At 33.8% G+C, this 21714-nt stretch overlaps 12 protein-coding genes across 12 annotated transcripts, besides 25 other annotated features; 6 read left to right on the top strand and 6 right to left on the bottom strand.

The window, feature by feature from the left end:
* Window positions 1–24: 24 nt before the first annotated feature.
* Window positions 25–1388, top strand: TA04195 (membrane transporter, putative; the record flags this gene model as incomplete). The annotated part of the gene is made up of 5 exons (XM_949967.1): window positions 25–343; window positions 429–605; window positions 648–782; window positions 975–1169; window positions 1249–1388. The coding sequence occupies 5 exons, from the start codon at window positions 25–27 to the stop codon at window positions 1386–1388; spliced, it is 966 nt and encodes a 321-aa protein (XP_955060.1).
* Window positions 43–96: a sequence feature (9 probable transmembrane helices predicted for TA04195 by TMHMM2.0 at aa 7-24, 34-56, 69-91, 95-114, 127-149, 183-205, 225-247, 262-284 and 291-313).
* Window positions 124–192: a sequence feature (9 probable transmembrane helices predicted for TA04195 by TMHMM2.0 at aa 7-24, 34-56, 69-91, 95-114, 127-149, 183-205, 225-247, 262-284 and 291-313).
* Window positions 229–297: a sequence feature (9 probable transmembrane helices predicted for TA04195 by TMHMM2.0 at aa 7-24, 34-56, 69-91, 95-114, 127-149, 183-205, 225-247, 262-284 and 291-313).
* Window positions 307–343: a sequence feature (9 probable transmembrane helices predicted for TA04195 by TMHMM2.0 at aa 7-24, 34-56, 69-91, 95-114, 127-149, 183-205, 225-247, 262-284 and 291-313).
* Window positions 429–451: a sequence feature (9 probable transmembrane helices predicted for TA04195 by TMHMM2.0 at aa 7-24, 34-56, 69-91, 95-114, 127-149, 183-205, 225-247, 262-284 and 291-313).
* Window positions 488–556: a sequence feature (9 probable transmembrane helices predicted for TA04195 by TMHMM2.0 at aa 7-24, 34-56, 69-91, 95-114, 127-149, 183-205, 225-247, 262-284 and 291-313).
* Window positions 698–766: a sequence feature (9 probable transmembrane helices predicted for TA04195 by TMHMM2.0 at aa 7-24, 34-56, 69-91, 95-114, 127-149, 183-205, 225-247, 262-284 and 291-313).
* Window positions 1016–1084: a sequence feature (9 probable transmembrane helices predicted for TA04195 by TMHMM2.0 at aa 7-24, 34-56, 69-91, 95-114, 127-149, 183-205, 225-247, 262-284 and 291-313).
* Window positions 1127–1169: a sequence feature (9 probable transmembrane helices predicted for TA04195 by TMHMM2.0 at aa 7-24, 34-56, 69-91, 95-114, 127-149, 183-205, 225-247, 262-284 and 291-313).
* Window positions 1249–1274: a sequence feature (9 probable transmembrane helices predicted for TA04195 by TMHMM2.0 at aa 7-24, 34-56, 69-91, 95-114, 127-149, 183-205, 225-247, 262-284 and 291-313).
* Window positions 1293–1361: a sequence feature (9 probable transmembrane helices predicted for TA04195 by TMHMM2.0 at aa 7-24, 34-56, 69-91, 95-114, 127-149, 183-205, 225-247, 262-284 and 291-313).
* Window positions 1389–1932: 544 nt separating the features above from the next.
* On the bottom strand, window positions 1933–3423 carry TA04190 (DEAD-box family helicase, putative; the record flags this gene model as incomplete). The annotated part of the gene is made up of 2 exons (XM_949966.1): window positions 1933–2255; window positions 2391–3423. 2 exons carry the CDS (start codon window positions 3421–3423, stop codon window positions 1933–1935), a joined length of 1356 nt encoding a protein of 451 aa, XP_955059.1.
* A 916-nt stretch (window positions 3424–4339) lies between these two features.
* On the top strand, window positions 4340–5027 carry TA04185 (uncharacterized protein; the record flags this gene model as incomplete). The annotated part of the gene is made up of 2 exons (XM_949965.1): window positions 4340–4681; window positions 4788–5027. The coding sequence occupies 2 exons, from the start codon at window positions 4340–4342 to the stop codon at window positions 5025–5027; spliced, it is 582 nt and encodes a 193-aa protein (XP_955058.1).
* A 64-nt stretch (window positions 5028–5091) lies between these two features.
* On the bottom strand, window positions 5092–5624 carry TA04180 (60S ribosomal protein L37a(e), putative; the record flags this gene model as incomplete). The annotated part of the gene is made up of 3 exons (XM_949964.1): window positions 5092–5244; window positions 5400–5510; window positions 5604–5624. 3 exons carry the CDS (start codon window positions 5622–5624, stop codon window positions 5092–5094), a joined length of 285 nt encoding a protein of 94 aa, XP_955057.1.
* A 377-nt stretch (window positions 5625–6001) lies between these two features.
* Window positions 6002–6250, bottom strand: TA04175 (protein translocation complex subunit (SEC61 gamma chain), putative; the record flags this gene model as incomplete). Its single annotated transcript, XM_949963.1, has 1 exon — window positions 6002–6250. The coding sequence occupies one exon, from the start codon at window positions 6248–6250 to the stop codon at window positions 6002–6004; it is 249 nt and encodes an 82-aa protein (XP_955056.1).
* Window positions 6038–6106: a sequence feature (1 probable transmembrane helix predicted for TA04175 by TMHMM2.0 at aa 49-71).
* An 872-nt stretch (window positions 6251–7122) lies between the features above and the next one.
* On the top strand, window positions 7123–10317 carry TA04170 (uncharacterized protein; the record flags this gene model as incomplete). Its single annotated transcript, XM_949962.1, has 3 exons — window positions 7123–7939; window positions 8024–10128; window positions 10198–10317. 3 exons carry the CDS (start codon window positions 7123–7125, stop codon window positions 10315–10317), a joined length of 3042 nt encoding a protein of 1013 aa, XP_955055.1.
* Window positions 8233–8292: a sequence feature (12 probable transmembrane helices predicted for TA04170 by TMHMM2.0 at aa 343-362, 369-391, 411-433, 519-538, 543-565, 627-649, 691-713, 726-748, 763-781, 788-807, 822-844 and 950-972).
* Window positions 8311–8379: a sequence feature (12 probable transmembrane helices predicted for TA04170 by TMHMM2.0 at aa 343-362, 369-391, 411-433, 519-538, 543-565, 627-649, 691-713, 726-748, 763-781, 788-807, 822-844 and 950-972).
* Window positions 8437–8505: a sequence feature (12 probable transmembrane helices predicted for TA04170 by TMHMM2.0 at aa 343-362, 369-391, 411-433, 519-538, 543-565, 627-649, 691-713, 726-748, 763-781, 788-807, 822-844 and 950-972).
* Window positions 8761–8820: a sequence feature (12 probable transmembrane helices predicted for TA04170 by TMHMM2.0 at aa 343-362, 369-391, 411-433, 519-538, 543-565, 627-649, 691-713, 726-748, 763-781, 788-807, 822-844 and 950-972).
* Window positions 8833–8901: a sequence feature (12 probable transmembrane helices predicted for TA04170 by TMHMM2.0 at aa 343-362, 369-391, 411-433, 519-538, 543-565, 627-649, 691-713, 726-748, 763-781, 788-807, 822-844 and 950-972).
* Window positions 9085–9153: a sequence feature (12 probable transmembrane helices predicted for TA04170 by TMHMM2.0 at aa 343-362, 369-391, 411-433, 519-538, 543-565, 627-649, 691-713, 726-748, 763-781, 788-807, 822-844 and 950-972).
* Window positions 9277–9345: a sequence feature (12 probable transmembrane helices predicted for TA04170 by TMHMM2.0 at aa 343-362, 369-391, 411-433, 519-538, 543-565, 627-649, 691-713, 726-748, 763-781, 788-807, 822-844 and 950-972).
* Window positions 9382–9450: a sequence feature (12 probable transmembrane helices predicted for TA04170 by TMHMM2.0 at aa 343-362, 369-391, 411-433, 519-538, 543-565, 627-649, 691-713, 726-748, 763-781, 788-807, 822-844 and 950-972).
* Window positions 9493–9549: a sequence feature (12 probable transmembrane helices predicted for TA04170 by TMHMM2.0 at aa 343-362, 369-391, 411-433, 519-538, 543-565, 627-649, 691-713, 726-748, 763-781, 788-807, 822-844 and 950-972).
* Window positions 9568–9627: a sequence feature (12 probable transmembrane helices predicted for TA04170 by TMHMM2.0 at aa 343-362, 369-391, 411-433, 519-538, 543-565, 627-649, 691-713, 726-748, 763-781, 788-807, 822-844 and 950-972).
* Window positions 9670–9738: a sequence feature (12 probable transmembrane helices predicted for TA04170 by TMHMM2.0 at aa 343-362, 369-391, 411-433, 519-538, 543-565, 627-649, 691-713, 726-748, 763-781, 788-807, 822-844 and 950-972).
* Window positions 10054–10122: a sequence feature (12 probable transmembrane helices predicted for TA04170 by TMHMM2.0 at aa 343-362, 369-391, 411-433, 519-538, 543-565, 627-649, 691-713, 726-748, 763-781, 788-807, 822-844 and 950-972).
* Window positions 10318–10375: 58 nt separating the features above from the next.
* TA04165 (uncharacterized protein) lies at window positions 10376–15469 on the bottom strand (the record flags this gene model as incomplete). Its single annotated transcript, XM_949961.1, has 1 exon — window positions 10376–15469. One exon carries the CDS (start codon window positions 15467–15469, stop codon window positions 10376–10378), a length of 5094 nt encoding a protein of 1697 aa, XP_955054.1.
* A 601-nt stretch (window positions 15470–16070) lies between these two features.
* Window positions 16071–17403, top strand: TA04160 (uncharacterized protein; the record flags this gene model as incomplete). The annotated part of the gene is made up of 3 exons (XM_949960.1): window positions 16071–16701; window positions 16783–16928; window positions 17056–17403. 3 exons carry the CDS (start codon window positions 16071–16073, stop codon window positions 17401–17403), a joined length of 1125 nt encoding a protein of 374 aa, XP_955053.1.
* Window positions 17404–17482: 79 nt separating this feature from the next.
* On the bottom strand, window positions 17483–18115 carry TA04155 (2-C-methyl-D-erythritol 2,4-cyclodiphosphate synthase, chloroplast precursor, putative; the record flags this gene model as incomplete). Its single annotated transcript, XM_949959.1, has 1 exon — window positions 17483–18115. One exon carries the CDS (start codon window positions 18113–18115, stop codon window positions 17483–17485), a length of 633 nt encoding a protein of 210 aa, XP_955052.1.
* Window positions 18062–18115: a sequence feature (Signal peptide predicted for TA04155 by SignalP 2.0 HMM (Signal peptide probability 0.999, signal anchor probability 0.000) with cleavage site probability 0.832 between residues 18 and 19).
* Window positions 18116–18416: 301 nt separating this feature from the next.
* Window positions 18417–18954, top strand: TA04140 (uncharacterized protein; the record flags this gene model as incomplete). The annotated part of the gene is made up of 2 exons (XM_949958.1): window positions 18417–18614; window positions 18700–18954. 2 exons carry the CDS (start codon window positions 18417–18419, stop codon window positions 18952–18954), a joined length of 453 nt encoding a protein of 150 aa, XP_955051.1.
* Window positions 18955–19274: 320 nt separating this feature from the next.
* TA04135 (uncharacterized protein) lies at window positions 19275–20259 on the bottom strand (the record flags this gene model as incomplete). Its single annotated transcript, XM_949957.1, has 5 exons — window positions 19275–19489; window positions 19710–19778; window positions 19841–19906; window positions 19980–20121; window positions 20152–20259. The coding sequence occupies 5 exons, from the start codon at window positions 20257–20259 to the stop codon at window positions 19275–19277; spliced, it is 600 nt and encodes a 199-aa protein (XP_955050.1).
* A 302-nt stretch (window positions 20260–20561) lies between these two features.
* Window positions 20562–21691, top strand: TA04130 (uncharacterized protein; the record flags this gene model as incomplete). The annotated part of the gene is made up of 3 exons (XM_949956.1): window positions 20562–20692; window positions 20787–21049; window positions 21084–21691. 3 exons carry the CDS (start codon window positions 20562–20564, stop codon window positions 21689–21691), a joined length of 1002 nt encoding a protein of 333 aa, XP_955049.1.
* Window positions 21692–21714: the final 23 nt, after the last annotated feature.

The following is a 21714-nucleotide window of genomic DNA, read 5'->3' as shown; positions in this document are numbered from 1 at the left end:
ACAATTATTTATCATATTATACTTATGTGTATGAATAATGGATTCTTAGGTTATATAAATTCGTTTGGTAATATAGGAATGTATTTGGTATCATATATGAGAGTTACTTCCAAGAATCCTAACACTAATTACAGTTTGATTTCTTACATTTACTCGACTGCTGTGTTACTTCAGAGTTTAAGTGGGTTTTTTACTACGTTTGTTGAAAGGGCTCTGGGTACTAGAAAGGCTACAATTCTTGGATGTGTGCTCACATCACTGTCAATTATCGCTTGCTCATTCAATCTTCATAGTTTTAGAACACTCATCCTGTATTACTCAGTTCTAGGTGGTATTGCTTCGGGTATTATTTAATACATTATACTATTAATTATATAATATAATATTAATTATATAATATATTCTTACATATTTAATGGGTGTTGTAGGATTAATATTACCATTACCTTTGGATGCAGCGATAAGATCTAATCCGTCGAAGAGAGGCTACATTTGTGGCTCAATTTACTTTTACAGTGGACTCTTGTGTGTTTTGTTGACTCCACTCCAGACCTTTTACATTAACAAATCTGACATAAGGCTGGAAAATATTATTACTCCGACAGGTACTTAATTATTACATTGCTAATTGATTCACAATTGTGTAGATAGAGAAGTGTACTACAGGGATGATAAGTTGTTAACAAAACTCCCAAATCTGTTCGTGTTTCAAGGAATCCTTTATCTATTCCTACTCGTATCCCACTACACAAGAGTACTAGATATTAGAGCATCAGATGAAAGTTTATAATTTTATAGTTTCTTTCCGTTGTTGTTTTTGATTTTCCACGCGATTCAGTTCAAACTGAGCCTGAATACGAATCTTTCATTACCAAACGAATTAATCTAGGTATTATAGATACTTAGAATAAACTAACTATGACTTTATTACTAATATTAACTAACTATGTGGAGTGAATCAAATGTGAGATTAGGATCCGATGATATGGTTGGCGAGAAGACACATAATTTTATGCATTATTTGTATTTGTGGCTGCTTATATTCTTGAGCTGGCAGTCAATTATATTCCTACAATCGTATTGGAAAGTCGTTGCTCTATTAAAGCTTGACGGGTCTGATATCTTCATCACCCTTATCGGCTCCGCAGCCTCTCTAAGTCACGTCATAGGTTCTTAACTATTATAATAAAATTCAGTGATATTATTATAGCAATATTATACCATTCTAGGTAGTGTAAAGTGGTTTAGGACGTATACTTTGGGGGATAATATTTGACTTGATTGGTTGGAGGCATTGTTGGATAATATTAGTGGCAAGTACATTGGTGCTCACATTCAGCTCTTACATTTTATATCAAACGAATATTGTCATTTATGCCATTTGGTAACTTAATTTTTGTTATTTTGTTTAGGGTTACTTTCTTCTTCTTTGCTAACGCAGGCATTTTCTCTATCGGACCCATGACTGCACACCGTTTCTTCGGACCCAAAGTATCCATACTATATATCTATAATACTATATACATATAATACCATATAACTAAAATTAGATAATATTTATTGTTTGTGTTTTGAATTTGGTTTAGAAATTTGTAATGAGTGTTGGATTTTTGAATACAGCGAGGGCTGTATCAGGTTTGGTTTGTTTGTTATATTCAAAATTCACCTTCACTAAATGGAACGAATATTTGCCCGTCACGATTTCACTCATCTGTCTCGGGAGTCTTCTGATCATTCGTCTCTTCAAATAATCACACCATTAACATAATTCACACTGTCATACTAACAACACTCTTAATATGATATTAACATGAATAATAAAATTAGGATATAAATAATAAAATTAGGATATAAATAATAAAATTAGGATATTACACTATTAATTAACAGTTTACAGTTAAAAAATTTTAATATATGAATGGGTAAAATGAGTCACTGATTCAGGTAGAGTGAAGTGTCGATGGTGGCTGGAATCTCAGATATGTTGACTTCGAAGCGCTTCTGCACGTCTTCCAACTGCGAAGAGTCTTCAGGAGATGACACGAATGTGATTGCAAGTCCCTTTGTACCGAAACGACCAGCGCGACCAACTCTGTGCAAGTAAGAGTCGGTGCTGTCGGGCATATCATAGTTGATCACTATGTTTACGCGTTCCACGTCTATTCCTCTGCCAAACAGGTCAGTTGCAACCATTATCCTCTTGTCGAAATTCTTAAACTGAGTGTACCTATTTATCCTCTCACTCTGGTCAAGTCCTATAAATTATTAAAAGATGAGAGCTAGAATATTTAAATAGATGAAAAATAATATTTTTTTGGGGTGGGTAAATTTGAGGTTTAGATATACATAATTAAACCATAATTTTATATAAATGCTAATATAATTAATACCTGCATGAATGGCGATTGAGGGGAAGTTGCACTCAGTGAGTAGATTATTAAGAGTAACAGCTCTAGAAACAGATTTAACAAAGATAATGACTTGGTTGAACTCGAGAGTATCAAGCAAATCATTCAGCTTCCTATTCTTGTCACTTTCAGCCAACTTAACATAATATTGTAAAAGACCGTGAAGAGTCAGTTTCGACTCATCGTCGACGAAAACTTCAACAGGCGACTGCATGAACCTTTTACAGAGCTCCCTAATATCATTATTCATGGTCGCACTAAAGAACATCACTTGTTTCTTCTTAGGGGTGGAAAGGAAGATGCTTTGGACGTCTTGGCGCATATCAAGTTTTTCAAGACACTTATCGCACTCATCAAGTACGAAATGCTTTACAGAATCCATATTAAGGTGCTTGGCCTTAACAAGTGCGAGTAGTCTACCAGGCGTTCCAACTAGAATATGAGGGGTCTTAGCTGGATCCTTAAGCATGGCAACATCCTTCTGAATCGGTACTCCACCATAAACTACTTCACAGCGCACTTGTGGTAAATACTTGCTGAAACGGTCGAACTCGTTTTTAATTTGAAATGCCAACTCTCTTGTATGGCTAATACCAACACAGCTAACTCTACTCACTGGTTTCACATTATCATCAGCGTCTCTCTTCCCTTCCTCGGCCTCAACGTCCAACTGCTGCAAGATGCTCAGCACAAACACTGCGGTTTTGCCCATACCACTTTTCGCCTGGCAAAGTATGTCGACTCCTGTAATTGCGTGTGGAATGGTCTCATGTTGGACTTCGGACGGATGCTCGAAGCCTGCATCTGAAATGGCCCTCAGGATCTCGGGCTTCAGGAAAAAGTCACGGAACCCGCTCGCATGGATAGCCACATAACTTCCACGTCCCATTGTTCCATCACTCTTTGATTTCTTGCCTGCTGCGGACTTTATCACGTCCTTCGTTGATACTTTAGATTCACCTTCCTCCTCTTCATAATCCACCAAATCCTCCGTTACCACATTCTTTTTAGCCATTTTCCACTATCAGTTCTTACTTCAGCTTAATTTAGTATTTAGATTATAATTTGTTGTATTAAGGTTAATTTACAGGTTTTGCTTAAATTTGATGTTTAAATGCTATTTTGGTTTTTTATCTGTAAATTGAGCGATTTGGTTATAATTTATTGGATAAGCTAGTATTTATAAGTTGAAATAATGGGTTCAAATGAGAATTTAAGGAATGCTTATGGTATTGATTGACAAATAAACAAGACAGGAATTGAGAGTGAAAATTATTTTAATGTACAAAATAATCACACCTAATAAATGAGCCAATGAAATCCAAATAAATAAAAACGTATAAAAACATCACCGAACAATCAATTCATGTGATTTTCAATCGTTAAATCACTTTAGTATGTTAAAACCCCATTTAACAACAATAACTAAAATTAAAATTTAATCAACACATAACAATTTTCAGTTAATTTTAAACATGTTTTTACATGTTACTTTGATATACTGAGTGAGATTTTATTCAAATGTTAGTGATAGAAAAGATATAAATTCAATATATATTTCCATTTATTATATGAATTTGTACATATTTTATTTTATTTAGAAATATTTTATATTATTTTTTTCATATGTTTTTCGTCTGATTTTTCCAAAATGCTCTGGATTCCACTCATTTTACACCTCTTAAATACACTATTTACACCACATCATTTTCATATACATAAAGTAAATTTTACATTTAATTTCATATAGTGGATTTTTTCTCATTTTTCATCAAAATTTTCAAAATTTACTTTTTATTGAATTTTTCAAATTTTAGGTTTTATTGATTTTTTCCAAATTTATTTAAATTTTACAATTTCAATTTTTATCAAAATCCTCCACTTTCGTCGATTTTCAAATTTTTTAAACTGGTTGTTTTGTGGATTATGAAATGAATAGTGATCAGGCTGGAGTTGATTTATTATTGAATAATAATCCGTTTAAATCGCAGTCGAAGTCGCCAATAGAGTTAAATGAGACTCGGAACCTAGCATTGCAAGAGCGCTGCATAGATTTGACGACTTCCACTGCTTTAAATGTCTTGGACGGGACTTTTGGACTCAGGGAAATTCTATTTTCCTGTTCAGAATCTAGAAATTCTATGGTTTCTGACGTTGATCCGCAGCTTATTCTCAAATTATTTTTCAGAGAACCCGTTTGCATAGATTACTTGATCCTAAGAGCTAATTCTAAGCCTGAAAACCTAGACGCAAGTCCACCTAAAACTCTACAGGTATGATATACACTTAACTTACCCTAAATCATACCTACAATATTATTTATTACTCTAAAATATTTGTATTTATATTTATAAATATAATTTATGGATGATGTTGCAGATATATAGCAATAGGCCGGAGTTTGACTTTAGTGAGTCTGATAGTATAGATCCAGACCAGGTTGTGGAGTTGGTCGAGTCTGACTCTGAGACACGCGTTAAGCTCAAGGGCACGAGGTTCACACATGTGAAGAGTCTTCAGATCTTCATAGTGGATAATTCACGAGACACTGATCAAACATTTTTAAATGAACTTGTAATTTGGGGAAAAGTACACCCAAACTATAAATCTGACTTTTAAATTTAAACTATATGCTGTATGATACATACTGTATTCTATACGTGGATGTGTATGAAGTATTAGATTAGGCAGTTTCAAGTTTCTGTTTGTTGAGACGGTCGATTGTGGCCTTAACTGAGGATGCTGAGGATGTTACGAGTGACCAAGCTCCGCCAGCCATCTTCCTCTTACAGCCCTTACATTGCCAAAGTCCAACAGCCTTACGTCTTGTGGCATGCTATAACATTATGAATATGTATTATAAAGTATTAATTATAAGTAATCAAGAATAAATTAATATTTAATCTGGAATAAATTAATATTTAATTAACAATAATTATATATAATTAATGGATAAATAAGGGTATATAGTAATTAGTATAGTGAAGATACTCTTCCACAGAAGGGACATGAGTAGGAGGCGTGTTGTTGTGTTTCAATCTTTCTTGCCTGCTTCCTAAGAGAAGCTCCGTAACGAGTGCCGTATTTGCCGGCCAAGCCAACCTAAAAATTAAAAATTTAATCCTATGAACATTTGAATAGATAAAGTTATGATAAATAAATAAAATTCCTCTGTAAATGAATAGAATATTGAACCTTCTTTGTACGCTTTGCCATTGATATACAAATTAGTATAAAATAAGATTTTAAAGAATAATATAGACACGAAAACTCAATGAATTTATTTATATAAAAAATTATTAATAGAAAATAGAGAATAATAAATAATAGTAATAAAGTGAATGATAGAGATGGGGGTGTTAATTAGAAACCAAGTCAAAAAGACTAAAGCAGACAAAAAATCGAAAAATAAAAAATAAAAAATAAAGTAATAAAATATAAACATCATGAAAACAAGAGGAATCTTATAAATTTATAAACACCAACCTATAAACAAATATATAATATTAATTATATTAATTATTTAAAGGTGATTTGGAGATCAAGTTGTAAAATTTAAGAGTATTAAAAAAGTTAAAAAATGTGGGTCTGAGTTATTTGGGAGCTGAAACGAGGATATTATTGACTGGAATAAAGAGTAACTTTACAAAATAGCCAATGAATCCCATGACGAAAAAGCCGACGGCACATGCGTTTAAAATCCTCATATACTCCTTACGGTCAGGCTTTGTGCACTTACGAACCAAACGAGTACTACCATTAACAAACTCCAACACTACCTTTACTGTATATCCCACAGGGTTCGAGGGATCAAAGAAGAATTTTGGCAGCTGAAACTTCATTTTATTGAGTGGCTTTTTTCCGAAATTGGGACCGAAAGTAAGATTTAAATTATAACTTTACGATCTTTAACAAAGTTTTATTCTGACGTTATTATGTCTAATTGAACATAATTTGTACTATATTATATTAACAAAGTTTGTACTGTATTACAAATAAATAACAAAAGATAAATTTTAAGACTATGAAAATAAAATTAATTAATATTTTACATCAATTTTATTTTTACCCATGGGGTCCAAACTATTGACTAATAATTACCAAGCATAAATAACTCACTTGATCCATTTCCTCCAATTAGTTTTTACCTTTTAACATTACACTAATGTTCAAAATTATTCTTTACTAATGTTTAAGATTTATTTAGAATGAGATTTACCATTAAATCAACTGTTTCGACCAGATTTCAGGTGTAAATATATTACACCCTGAATCAAAAATTAACAATTCTTTTTATTTTGACCTTCTCCCATATTTTTAGAATAGAATTTTGATTTTATTTATTTAACTTTTAATTTTTCTTTCGGTTAATTGATTTTTCTTTCTAACTTACCTTACACATGTTTTAACACTTTTAGTTTACTTTTTATTTATTTTCCATTGTATTTTATTTAATGTTTGGTATGTTTAAATTCTTATTTGCTGAATTCAATTTTAATTTAATGTGTAAAATAAATTAAAATATTCCTAATGTAACTCTATTACAGTTTTAATGTTTGTTTCCAATTGATTCTTTTTAATTTCAAAATAAGCAGACTAAATCACTTGATAAAATTTGTAACATAATATCAAATGTGTAGTTTATAATAATTTTCCCAGTATTATAAAGTTAAATGCATAAGAATAGGGAATAACAATCTTATTAATTGTCAAGATGGTGGATAACACTAGTTTATTTAGTATTGGAAGCGGTTCTGTTGCAAATCCAGACCCTGAAGTTGAAAATGGACATAGTGAACAACAGAGAACGCAACTTAGAGTTCACACAAGAGCTAAGCTGATAAGTGAAGCGATTGAGATGTCAAAAACGTCATCATATCGTCGTAACGTATATTCGAAGATTAGTTCAAGCCGTTTGTATCGTAACGTGGAGAGAGATGGGATTCAAGCAGAAGCAAACAGAGCATTAATGAGGAAGGATTGTTTCCAAGCGAATTATAACGATTATATTCCTTCTGACTTTGATAAAGATGCAAATGAAAGGGATAGACTGTTTAATATTGCATTTGACGATCATCTTATCCATGGAGCTGGACAGGAAAAAACATTTTCCATAGGAAATGTTAGGATTCCCCTAGACTATTTAAATTCGAGTTTGAGCCTAAATAATTTTAATTTAACGAGTAGTTTCGTTAGGTCTAATATTACGTTTAATACAAACCAATTCAGTATTAATACTAGTAATCAGTCTATTTCACAAGCTTCAAACTCTAAACTTGATACAACTAATATGATCGATCAATCAAGTATTGGAAGTAGTAATATAGTGGGTCAATCAAGTATTGGTAGTAGCAATATAATAGACCAATCAAGTATTGGAAGTGGTAATGTTATTGAACAGTCTAGTATTGGAAGTAGTAATATGGTAGTTCAACCAAGTATTGATTATGTTGGACCTGAAGAAGGTAGAATACCCGAAACTCGAGGCATGGTCATTAGTAGCATGGATTCGTCAATTCAACAATCTACAAGTAACACAAATACTAAATTAAATAGTTAATATACTGATATTAGAAATGAGAACAATAGTGGTTAGGATGATAATAATTTTTTAGAAAATGTGAAGAATGAATTGGTGGAACAAACGAGTATTGGAAGTAGAAGTGATAATGTGATAGTGGATTTAATAAGGAATGGAATGAGCCCAGGAGAAGTAGCGAAGCTGTCAGATGTGTTTCAACACCCGAGCTGTTTCAGAAACGTGTCAGGGCTAATAATTCCATGGCTTCAGAAGCAATTGAAGTCAGGGTACTGGAATAATAACTCTTCACTGTTCATACTTTGCCTGACAATGGCACTGTCAGTAGGTAGCGTGGAGACGATATTTAAGCTAAACTCAACATGGGGAGGCTTGATATTTCTGTTCACATACTTCATTGCGTATCTGTTTATAGTACAGCCAATGCTGTGTTTCGAACTTGGAGCAGGCCAGCTGTTTCGATGTAGCCCATTTGAGCTTTTCGATAAGCTATTTCCAGGAATGGGAGGAGTAGGAATTGCAATGGTAATTTTATGCCTATTATCAGCATGCATAGCGTCATCACGTACCTCAGCAGAATACCTGATCTATTTCATTAACGTGTTTAAGAATAATATGATTTGGGACTTGAGTGTGGGAGATATAGATCAGTGTCTGGCATTTGGAACAAATGCACTCCAGTGTAACGCATTAAATCCACTGTGTTACATGGTGGACGGACACTGTAAAGCAAATAAACTTGGAAAAGCATATACAGCATATCAAACATTATTTGATAACATTGATGTGGATGTTAATAAAATTGATATAAGGCTTGTGATTGGGATATCAGTGACCTATTTGTTCGTGTTCATGCTACACATGATCGGGCTCACAAATTTTACCTTTTTCGCATTCATTCTGGTGCTGGTGATATTCTTTCTATCACACGCGCAGGTGTATTTTAGCATGCTATTGGACGGGTCTACCAGTTTCGTGCTCGACTCAATTACCAAAATCGACTACAGCCTGCTGTACAAAAATTCAAGACTCTGGACACACTCAGTGCGCTGTTGTATATACGAATATGTAATCGGGAATGGAATTTACTCAACACTAGCAACAAAATCGAGAATCGGATATGATTTGTCACTTGAAGCTATTGGAGTGGGTGGCTTATCAGGTTATATTGCATCACTGCAGTTTTTCTCAGCGCTAGCAATTGTAGGGTATTTCAGTGTATTCTTATCCAGAGCACCAACTGACATCTTGTGGATGCTGGAACAGGATACGTCATTCATATTATTACCGTTGGGGTTTGTTGCAACACATAATATGGAGCGTACACTGCTGGTGTTGCAATTCTGCTGCTGTTTTATACTTGTCGCCTTCACCATATCGATCCAAGTCGAGGTGATTTTAAGCACTCTGACCAGATTCCTCAAGTGTAAACGTGTTTACATTATAGGAACACTGTGCGTATTATTAATAGTGGTTTGTATCCCATTGTGCAGTAGGAATGGCAAGAGAGTGATTTGGTTTTTGGAAATTGCAGTTGGAGACCTGGGTCGTGTCTTCATGGTTTTGATGACTTGTATTGTGATTGGCTGGCTACATAACCTTAAACACCAAACTGACAAGCTCGGTTCATTGACAGTTTACATTTTCAACGTCACATTTTGGATTTTTAATATCTCAGCCACACTTGGTGAACTACTCGACGAGTCCTTACCACTATATTTTTGGTGGATTGTACGCCTTGTTGGGATCCTTGTAGCCACTGTTATGTCACTCATTTCTTATTATTTCGCCGATAAATCACGTCGCAACGCAAAAAATATTAGTAGTAGTAATACTAATACTAATATTAGCGGTGTTGGCGTCACGAAGAATAAATTATCGGTACTAACAATGCTGTACATATTGTTTATTGGGAATATCGAAGGGTACAGATGCGAAATTAATCGAATAAGTCCAATGCATAGGACACGTAACATCTGTTGGTCAGTGGTTTGGTCTGTTTCTATAAAGTGGATTTCATGCTGTTTGCTTTCAAACTCTCTGGCTGACATCGTTGAGGAAATCATCTCGTCTGACCGTGTTCAGCACAACATTCACACCATCCCCTACAACTACAAGGTCATTACCATTCTTCTCTGGCTCTTTCTGATACTCATCATCGTACTCTATCCCATCGTCAAAGTACCATATATTAATCTACTTAGTTATCCATCATTTTCCTATTTTGTTAGTTTTATAAAAATGCTTTAGAAGAAGTTGTTTCGAAGTCATTTCGTCGCTGGAATCGACTTGTACGACTTGCCAAGCTATCCGTCAAACAAATACCACTACAAATTCAACCCAAAGAAACTCTTCAAAGAACTATTCTGACAATATAAAATGTAATGTATGTAATATTGTATATTTACAGTCATATATGGTGTGAAAATTAAATTGAGGAGATTATTTGTTTGAAATTCTCGTGGTTTAGGTTATTTACGAGCTGTTTGTTCTTGGCGAGGTTCAGTGACTGCTCGTGGAGTTTAATTATCATTTCCGGCACCCTCTTGAGGTTCTCCAGACTCTCAATTAGTTCCTCAGGCACTGATGCACTGGGGTCCAATACCTTTGTCCCAACCATTTCACTGGTTACAAGTGTCTCTTTTGCTCTCTTCACCCTTCTCTTCTTTTTATCTCTTTCATCCAACTCTACCCTAGATTCCTCTTCAGATACATTTGAACCAATATCAATTTGCGATTCTGTTGAGTCCACGTTGGTAGTTTGAGTTTCCGCTAAGTCCACTGTACTAGTTTTAGTTTCTGGAGCTTTCTTCTTTTTCAACCTTTTCTTCTTATTGGCACTTTTACTTGCTACTGTACTTTCAGTGTCATCAAATAACTCATCCAACTCACTGTCTTGTAATTCATTATTTTGTGTATTCGTGGTCTCTGTATTAATAGTTTCTATAGAATCACTTCGTAAATTGGTATTTTGTAATAAATTACTTTGCGTATTTGTAGATTGTGTCTTATTTTGATCTGGCGGATTATTTTGCGATAAGGAGGTGTTGGATTGTGAGTTGAACTTGTTGGAAATATTAATCAGCTGCTCATTGCTAAGTTTATGTAATGATTTGATGATATTGAGTCTGTTTTTAATAATTTCTGCTCCAATTTCCTTGTTATTAAGCTTCAACAGGTTATTTTCGATTTTAACATTACAGTACAATAGCAATTTCCTATACAAAGGCATCAACTCTTCATTCTCTATGTTATAATATCGAACTACATTTTGAGTAATAACATCGGTACATATGTTACATAATTCTTCAATATCCAAATTCTTTTCATTGGCAGTATCATCCATAGTATTATTAGTTTCATTTAAATTAGTATCTTTGATAGTATCATTTACACTAGTCACATTCATAGTCTCAGTCATAGTATTAACATCATGTGACAATTTAATTTGTAGAAGAAGCTTAATTATGTCTTTGGATGTGACGTTGAAAACATCAATTTCCTCGTGCTGAATGTGGTCAGTAGTGATATCCTCAGGATCCTTGACCTCAAGATCACCCTGCAAAAACTGCTTAAATGTTGCTAATAATGTCTGGGTCTGGTTCGGGTCAGTAACAGTCATCTTAAAGTCGTCATTAATGCCAAACGAGTCCACCAAATTTCTGTAATTATCGTCCTGCTTCAAGTCATTTGTCAAGAGAATCGGCTCGATTACGTCAACTCGCTTTTTCAGGGATAACTTGTGCATTTCAAAAGCGTCGGCAATGTTGTCATACATTTCATTCAAAACATCAACTCCACACTTGTTTTTCAAGTTTCTCAATGTTAAACCTATGGAACTGGCCTCGTTAGTAGTCTGAGTCATGCCAACTTCCTCATTAAACTTGTCGATGTGCTGAATCACAACCCTTTTGGGTAAATTAAGTAACTCTGAAAGGTAATTCACCAAACTGTCGTACTCCATGTACTTGAAGCGCTGGTAATACTTTAAAATCACCGAGTCTAACCCCGAAGGTACAGTGCTAGCGGAAGTCTCAGCCAACACTGCCGTGATCTCACTAATGTCAACAAGGTTATCATCACTTTTCAGCAAGCTCTTTAGAATCGTGTCATTTTTATAGCTGTTTTCCAACAAAGGTTGGATATAAGCTTTGTGGTTGATGTTATACTTTAATTTATTGCTAACGGGCACATTTTTGGTATAAAACAACTCCAACACCAGCATCCAGTTACTTGGCAGTAGCCAATCATCAAAGAACCGCTCCAGGACATCCATCATGAAGTTGCAAACTCCGTCACCCACATAACCCAGTCCATCCACTGCTCCTTCCACCATTGCGTTATAATGGCCGCTATTATACATTATATTGTAAAAGTAAAAGAAATATTTGAAATCATAAAAATACGTCACTGGTATCCTTTTCAAATACAACAACAACACATCCAACCCATTCTTCAAGCCTCCCACACTCTTAGTGGTATTATTAGTGTTGACGGCGTTTGGATTATTGATGTTACTGCAGTTATTTATATTACTCGTATTAAGATTATTTGTAATAGTGTTCAGATTATGTAGTTTGAATAAGAGTAGTAGAGTGTTGTATACGATTTTCCCGTTTCTCAAAATATCGTTTTGCGTATTATTAACATTTTTGCTGTTAAAGATATTATTTTTGGTAACTGTGACCGTATTTTTAGACGAATGTGTGTAACTAATTTCAGACTCTGAGTCCTCTGAAACGTCATCATCAAAGACACTGTCCCTTTCGAAATTACTGGCCTTCGTGTTTGTAAATGAAACGGAGTTAAACTTTATTATAAACTTCTCCAGGACCATTAAAACCCTCAGCGATAAGATGAAAAGCTTGTAATTATAACACAGCTTATAGTTTTTTAAGACACTAAACAACAATTGTCTCACGTTACTTTTCAAATAATATACAAATATATTACGCAACTCTGGTATACCATGCGTATCACTGGTTGATTCAGATTTATCATTAATTAGGAAAAGCAGTTCAACAAGTGCATTTTGTAGCACTTGGACCGTGACTAGATTATTGAAGTAGTTGAATTTCTTTACCAAATCAGTTAAATAATTTAACAACAGGGTCCTTAGGAGATTTTCATCATTCACATACTTCATCACAGCACTGAAGTTAAGTAGTGTGTTAATTCCCTTTACAACTGTGTTGTGATAATATAATAAAATGAACGACTTGATATTTAGTAAAATCAACTTATCAAACGGCTCTGTATAAAACTCCTTTACATCTCTATTTACATCTTGTACACATATCGATAATAATAATACTAGTTGGTATTCAATTTTATGGTCCAGTGTAACTAAATTTATATTTGGGTTAGTAGTTGATTTTCCTATTATTAACTCGAGTTCAGTCCTCAAGGCTCCAATTTCCTCCTCGGTTCCGGAGCTCATGCTACTTTTCTGAGCCTGGGAATATGAATTAAACCTGAACATGTAGTAGTAGTTATACTTTTCCCTACCACCACTGCTGTAATTATACAGCTTATATTTATTATACAATTTGTATTTATTATACAACTTCGGGTTCATTCTGTACATATCTATCAGATATTCTTTCATGTGTATTCCAGTATCCAGTTTATTATTATCCAAATTACTATTCAACTCCCTATCCGCTACTACCTGACTCGTATTGTTGTTTGCACAATTTTCAATAGTATTATTATAGTTGATATTGAATCCTGTAAAAATATTGTAAACTAATCTTACATATTCCCATAAACTGCCACGCTCAGATTCCGTCAAATAACTTGGGTAATATTCATAATCGTCAACGTTCTCCTTAACGTTATTATTAGGATTAAGATTATTACTAACTGTAACACCGTTGTTGGCACTCACACCGTTTACGTTAACATCAGTGTATTGAATTTGAACAATGGCCTTGTTTATATTATGAAATAATTGTAAAATTTCCTGTCTGATAATGGTTAGTATACCAACTTCATTGAGTATCAGTAACATTTGCATATTGGAATTGATGGTTAAAACTTGCGATATTAAAATTCTGACTGTCTGGATATGGAGTTCTGACCTAGTTCTAGCATCATCCACTTTCCTATTTATTTCAGTTATTTGGCTTGTAACTTCATATAATTCTGATCGAATTTCTTTAATTCTCTTTTTAGTTTCAGATACTACAGCTTTATTCTTTCTTAGTTTATTTACTAGTGTTATTCCATCCTCATTTTCCTCCAAAATACTATCTCGTTCCTCTGATAATTCCTTCTGTTTCTGTTTCAACTCGTTTAATATATTCAAATCATTTGTTGTGATATAGTTACTCTGTTTAAAGTGTTCCAATTTGAGTCTGAATTCTCCTATTAATGACCAGATTTCAGAATTTTCCATTGCGCTTCGAACAGCTCTCAAACCATTAATATAGTCATCTATGATTCTAATTCTATACTTTAACTCTTTTAATATGTTCTGATTCATTGATGAGTTTTGGCTCGTTGTGTATCGTCGGTTAATTGACTTATATATGTCCTGTACTGAATACCAATAATTAAACCAATTTTCGGTCGGTGGTTGTGTAATTTGATAAAAGAAGTAGATTAACTCATTTACCAATGCGTCAACTTCAATTTCCTCATTAACTGAACCTCTACTAAGTATTGAGCAGAGTGGTGAAACAGAAGAAAGGACGAAATTCTGTCCAAAAATGTATACTGAAGCACAACGTGGGTATTTGTAAAGTGAAATTCCATCCAAATCCTCGTAATCTCCGCCTCTTTCACGGTGTAAAAGTGTGTTAATATCCCTCAAATTCTCAAGTGCTTCTGAATCAATTGTCATAACAATATTCTCTTTTTCATGGTCTAAATCACGTAGGTTTGATCCTGAACCCATTTTACCGTACCTACCAAAGCGGCCTTCAGGTTCTCGATCTTTAAACGTCTCCTTTATTATTCTCTTCATCATCTTATTTATCTTCTTATTCACCACGGAATTATCCACATTATTAGTGGTATTTCTATCAGTGTTAAGGTTATTGATATTAACTGCATCGGTGGTATGGTGTGAAATATGTTCACGCTTAATGAGGCCTGAAAAGAGTGCGAGTATTTCAGATTCAAGTGCTTGGCGGTGTTCGTACTGATAAACCAAATCATCAAGCGTGTGTAAAATTTCATCTTCTGCGCCTTCAAATTCTTCATACGCTCCTGCTCTTGATGTAAGAAGTCGCTCTAATTCCTTTACACGCTTTTTAGCCTTAACTTCTGGCTCCTCTTCGGTTACTCCAAACAGGAAATCATAATCATCTTCTCCTTCCCCAACATTCTTATCATCTCGATCACCTTCTTCTGATGATAAACTCTTATCATCATCTACAATAAATGATTCATCGCTGTCCAAAACATCTAAATCGTCTTTTAAATTATCTTCATATTCTTCTGGAGTGTTATCCCTCGTGTTGTTTTCTTCTTGCGATTCCTGGTATGCCAGGTCATTATTGAACAGATCGTCCATATTTCCGGGTGATTTAAGTGGTAAGAATAGACATTAGAGGAAAAGATGTGTAAAATTTTTTTTCTTCCAAACCCATATCAGAGTCAAAAATATCCATAATATTATGTTATAAATTAAATTTAAAAAAATAAAATTGGTAAATTTTATAAATACTGGTTAATTGGATAGAAAAACTCAACTTGTTGTGTATTTACACAAAGGTGTTAAAGGTGTGATCCATTGAGTAAATTAATGGTTTGAAATGCCAAATCAAATAAAATAAATAAGATTATGGATTATCTAATTTGTTTTAGTAAAAAATCAATTTAGTTTAGAAATTTATAAAAACTTTAGTGTGGTGAATTAAATGGGAAAATTCATTAAATTCCAGGTTAATAATTTTAAAAAAAATAGATTCTTAATCACTCCTATGTATTTGTAAATTTTATAAATTATATGCCAACTTTACTTCGGTACACTTTGTTTTCTAACTGGAATCTTTTTCTTTACGAATTCCATGATTTAAAATATTTCAAATGCTATAAATTAGATCTAACTAAATCAAATGCCATCAAATAAATTAATAAATACAATTTGTATAATATAGTCTAGTGTCGTAAAAATGAACGGGATGGTCAACGAGAAAAATTCGGTGAGGAGGTTATTTTCTAACCTGGATTCTGAATCTCCAATTCGTCATAATAGTATGGAATTATTGTATAATACTTTACCAAAGAAAATCTTACTAATGTTATCGCCTTTTAACCCGAACATCGACTCTGTGTTGGCAGAGTTGGTTTCAGTGATAAGGGAACACTTGCCAAATTCTGAAGTGATTTACGATAAGTCGATATTATCTCAGATTCCAGAGACTGATAAGCTTTGGGGTGAAGTTCAGGAGCTATACAAGGGTCAAATGGTGACCCATTTCGAGGATCCTCTGAAAACGCAAAATTTATCACAAAAGGACTTAGATGAAGTGGATTTAGTAATAACAGTTGGTGGAGACGGTACAATGTTGCGAGTAAATAAGCTTTTCCAGGACGAAATTCCACCAGTAATCGGGATTACTATGGGCTCACTCGGTTATATGGCTAAGTTTAACCTTGAAACTGTAAAGGAAGCGTTTGCAAATATGGAAACCAAAGGCTTCAAAATCTCACTCAGATCGCAAATCCAAGTCAATATCTTCAATGAAAACGGTGAATGTGTAGTACAAAGAAATGCGCTTAATGAATGTGTTATTGATAGAGGTATTTCAATCACCAATACTTTAATACACATTATTTTATAATTAATTACACAATATTATACTGTTCTTAACGAATATTTAGGGTTATCACCGTATATAACAACACTTGACGTGTTTTATAACGGAGACTATTTTACAACAGTGTCAGGAGACGGATTAATGTTAACAACACCAAGTGGATCAACAGCATATTCAATGTCAGCAGGAGGCTCAATCGTACACCCTCACGTTTCTCATACACATTGCTATTTAATTTTAATTATTAATTAGATATATATTGGTGTGATTAACCGTTAATTGGGCTTAATTTGCTCAAATTCTACTAATTTTTTGAATGGGATATAAAATGTGATAGGTGGAGGCATTGTTGTTTACTGTGATATGTCCACATTCGATATCGTATAGGCCTCTGGTGCTGCCATGCACATCAACAATTAAGGTTGTGGTACCACCTGATAACCGAGGATATGTTAGAGTTTCAATTGATGGCAATTACTCTTGTAACATAAGGCATGGGTGCTCAGTCAAGATCAGCACTTCAAGTACAAAGTTCCCACTAGTGCTACCAAAACAGACCTGGACCACTAAGGAGTGGTGCAGATCACTCAAGGAAAACCTGCACTGGAACGTTAGAATAAGACAACAAAAACTACACATTCCATCTGAAAATACATCAAAGGATGAAATCAACCCTCAAGATTAATCTTGTAACTATTTAATATATTACTCATAATATACACAATGTCAATAGTATATTGTAAATAGTAGTGTAAAGTAATAGATTATAGATTTTGAAGTAGTACAACTGCATGGCATGCGATAGCTGAACCTTTTCCAATAGAGTCAAGTTTTTCATTAGTTTTTGCCTTGACGTTGACGACGGTGCCATGGCCGAGCAGGTTTTGGAGGTTCCCTTTAATTTGAGATTTGATAGGCCCGAGTTTAGGGTACTCTAATAATATACAAACATCTACATTCACCAGAAAGTAGCCCATTTCCTCTGCGATTTTAAGTGCTTTTCTGAGTATTTTAACGGAGTCAAGGTCCTCAAACTGAGGATTTGTATCAGGAAAGTAGTCACCGATGTCGCCCTTCCCCAAAGCTCCAAGCACAGCGTCTGAAATTGAGTGCAAAACCACATCGCCATCGCTGTGAGCCAAAACCCTAATGGAGTCTCCAGGAACATCAACACCTCCCAAAATCAGTTTTTTCCCTCCCTCCTCAGGGCTTACAACGCGATGAATGTCATAGCCGAGTCCGACTCTGCTGTAATTTACGCTCCTCTCAAGGCTCTGGATTGCTGCGTTTACCTTAGGTGAATGGTGCCACTGTAGAATATCAGCTGTTCTAATATTCTTGTAGGAATCCACCAAACCCAAACCAATTAACCAAACCAAGACCAAAACCCTACTCATACAAGTAATTTATACCGTTTATAACATAATATGTAATATGTGTAAGTAAAAAAATAATTATAGTGTTAAAATATTGAAATGTGTAAAAAAGCGTCAACTGTGGAATCCTGACAATTTGTAGTGTGTTAAATCCAATTTTAATCATGAATTAATTAATTATCGCAATTGTAAATTGGCCAATTTTGTCAAAAAATACTTTCAGTTTTAATTTCATAGATTTTAATAGTATCCAGTAATTATATCAGTCCCACGAGATATATAAAATTATGTTGTAAAATATTTGATTATGGATCTTCTTTAAATGGAAAGTGACCCTTTTTCCCCTGAAGACGACTTCGAGAGTGTAAAATCACTTCCACTTCCAGAGGGCTTAACATGCCTAGTATGTTTCGAGGACCTCTCGAACCAGAACATGGTCGCTTACAAGGCTAATAAGGACTCATCCTGGCACTTGTCAACTTTTTGTGTCGATTGTATCAAATATCTACTCAAAATTCAGGTTCCAAACATTATGCTACTATTACTATATTATCCGTATACCATTTATTAATTTAATTATATATTTAAAGTTTATATTGTTGTAGTTTCATAAATATTTGAATACTTTGTCTACCACAAATTGTGCTAAGGAGCAAAGAACTTTATTGGACCGTGGGCCTCCGATCAATGTGAGTGACCGTCTCGGGTTTCCGGAGGCTGGAAACGATGAAGTTTACTCACTTTTCGACTTCGGAACTCTTATGCCTTTAAGTCCGAAGTTGGACGGGAGTAAGGTATTTTTAGTAAATTTTACCCTTTCAGACAGGGCAGGAGAGGATGGAACTGTGGGAGGAGCTTAATAAATTTCGTTTCAAAAATGACACTGAAGAGTAAATTAACATATTGATTTGTTGATAAGCTTTAAACAATTAATTTAGACTATGGATTTTTATCAATTTAACGTTTAATTTATATGTTAAATTATTTAAATGAAATTTTAAAATTTTAGTATATTATTCAAAGAATATATTAAGTGCTCTATCATATTTCTCCTGATCGAGTTTCCTGAATGCAGAAACAAAGTTTTCCATGTCAACTAAAAACCCGTCACTAACACAAACTTACACTCGGAGCTCAGCCTAAAGCCTGGAACAATAGTAACTGATGAAAGTAGTTCAGTCTAAAAACTCATTAAATCAGTGAAAATGACCTGTTCAGTACCGTACACAATGTTAATATAAGACAAATCCTTAGCATATAAAATGTAATCCGATATATAATTGTACTCTAAACTGAAGTGAAGAATAGGATATATACCTCTTGAGGTGTATTTGACTTCCTTTTTTCTCTTGACCATTTTCAACACCGTTATTAAATCCTTTTCCTCTTCAACGCCTGAATCACAGGTAATTACATATATAATTTACATCTTGGGACCATATGGACTTTGTGAATTTTAACGAATAAATCGCACAGAAATTCTAAGCTTAAAATCATCATCTCCACTTACTAAGTGTTAAAACATTATTATACGCCTTAAAACAGGGCACAAGTAATAGAATGAATCCTCTTAACTCGTGATCTCCTAAGACTAATTTAGACTAAATTTAAAAACCTTCTGTTAAAGTTTTTAAATCATGATGTTTAAATGATATCGTCTGTTTTAAAATCAGCTCCCTCTTATCTGATTCACAAAATTATCAATAAAATATTTAGATAATAGGTGATAAAGAAAGTAAAAATTACTGGGAGGGAATTTAACGTCATCAAGATAAAGGCCGAAAATGTTACTTAAAACATGCTTAATTTCGTCTAAAAATCTGTCAGATGGTATAAAAATCTGTTATATAGTTAAAAATTAGTCAAAAATTAGTCAAATTATTACATAGAAGATTATTCAAGAGTTTTGGGTTAAACTTGTGAGGAAGTTGTTCTTTCAAAATGGCCTTCAGTTCCTCATATTTTAGGGGAAATGGCGACTGATAAAGCAATTTTCTGATAATTATTCTGATTATTTTATTCTTTTCCTAAAAATTCTTAATGGAATTGATTTTTACTATGTTTGTTATGGTAATTTCGTCTTCGGAAACAACATCTGATCCCAACTCTCGGTTAATCAAATTTTCTGAAATTACAAAATTTCCATACTCACTTTCATCACTCATATGACATAAATTATAAACTAACTATAATAATTAATTACACATTAACTATAATAAGATTTATAGTGTTTTATATATCAAGTTTTACACATTTTACTAAAACTCAACAATTATCGGTTTATTTATTACACATTTATAATTTTGGACTTTAAAATAATTTTTTTGCTATTTATGGGTTTATATTTGGGGATTTAGAATTTGACACTTGATGCGAAAATTTTTTCTCTGAATCTAATAATTTGCCTAGATGGCTAGTTTTAATATTTTAATAAATATGATATTTGTTATATATTTTATTTTCTGAAATGGGAAATAGATTAGATTCTTTGATTTTCAGGCCTCCCAATCCCCCGTCTTATAGCCGCAATGACCCTCATCTCCATCTAATACCAACTCCCGACGGAAATACCATCGCATCCTACTTCGTCAAACACAAGTATCATTACCTCTCATAGCAACTATTTTGTTAGTTAATCATACCAATTATATACCATCCATGTGTTATATACTATTAATGATGTGAAAAATAGGTATGCGAAGTTTACGATAATTTTCAGCCACGCTAATGCTGAGGATATTGGCAATGTTTTTGGAAACCTTATCAAAAGAATCACCAAGTGGAACTGTAATCTTTTCATTTACGATTATCCAGGTAATTCACCGTTTTCTAATATTGTTACTTTTATTGAACTAAATTTGATGTTAGGTTATGGCCTAAGTGGTGGCGTTTGCAGTGAGCAGAACATGTACAACTCAGCAGATTTGTCCTACAATTACCTAATAAATTTTCTGAGTATTTTTTAACCAGTTAATATTTTTTAATTTAGATGTGAATAGTAAGAACATAATAGCGTACGGTCGTAGTTTGGGTTGTTCTTGTGCTATATATTTGGGCGTAAAATATAACTTATTAGGCGTGATTTTACAAAGCCCATTTTTGAGCATTTATCGCATTAAACTTCCCTGCTTCTTACCCTTTGACCGCTTTAACAATTATGACAAGGTGAAGGACCTCAACTGTCCTGCACTTGTTATTCACGGTGACAGCGATGATATTATCCCAGTTCAGCACTCGATTCAGCTTATCACTAGAATTCCAGAAGTTTATTACTATTTCGTGAAGAGGGGGAATCACAACAATTTAGACTACTGCTTCACTGGCGTTATGGACTCCTGCATTAATGAGTTCATCCACTATCTTTTGAGCAAGTATTTGTCCGAGACTCAGGACGGGATCATCTTCGAGAATGAGCCTGAAGACAAGTATTACGGCGATAATCTCCTAAAGCAGATGGAAAACACCCAGATGGAACAGCTCTTATCACATAAAGTTAACGTGAACTTTTACACTCGAGGTGCCACCGACATCAATGGAATTGAGTACCCTGAACGTGACCCTGCTAGACTTAAATTCAGCAATTGCTTCAAATTTTAATATCTAATTTAATTTATAAAATT

This window comes from Theileria annulata, chromosome 3, assembly GCF_000003225.4.
Source record: "Theileria annulata chromosome 3, complete sequence, *** SEQUENCING IN PROGRESS ***".
NCBI lineage: Eukaryota > Apicomplexa > Aconoidasida > Piroplasmida > Theileriidae > Theileria > Theileria annulata.
The sequence above is the reverse complement of the archived record's forward strand: the minus strand, read 5'-3'. Positions and strand labels throughout refer to the sequence as shown.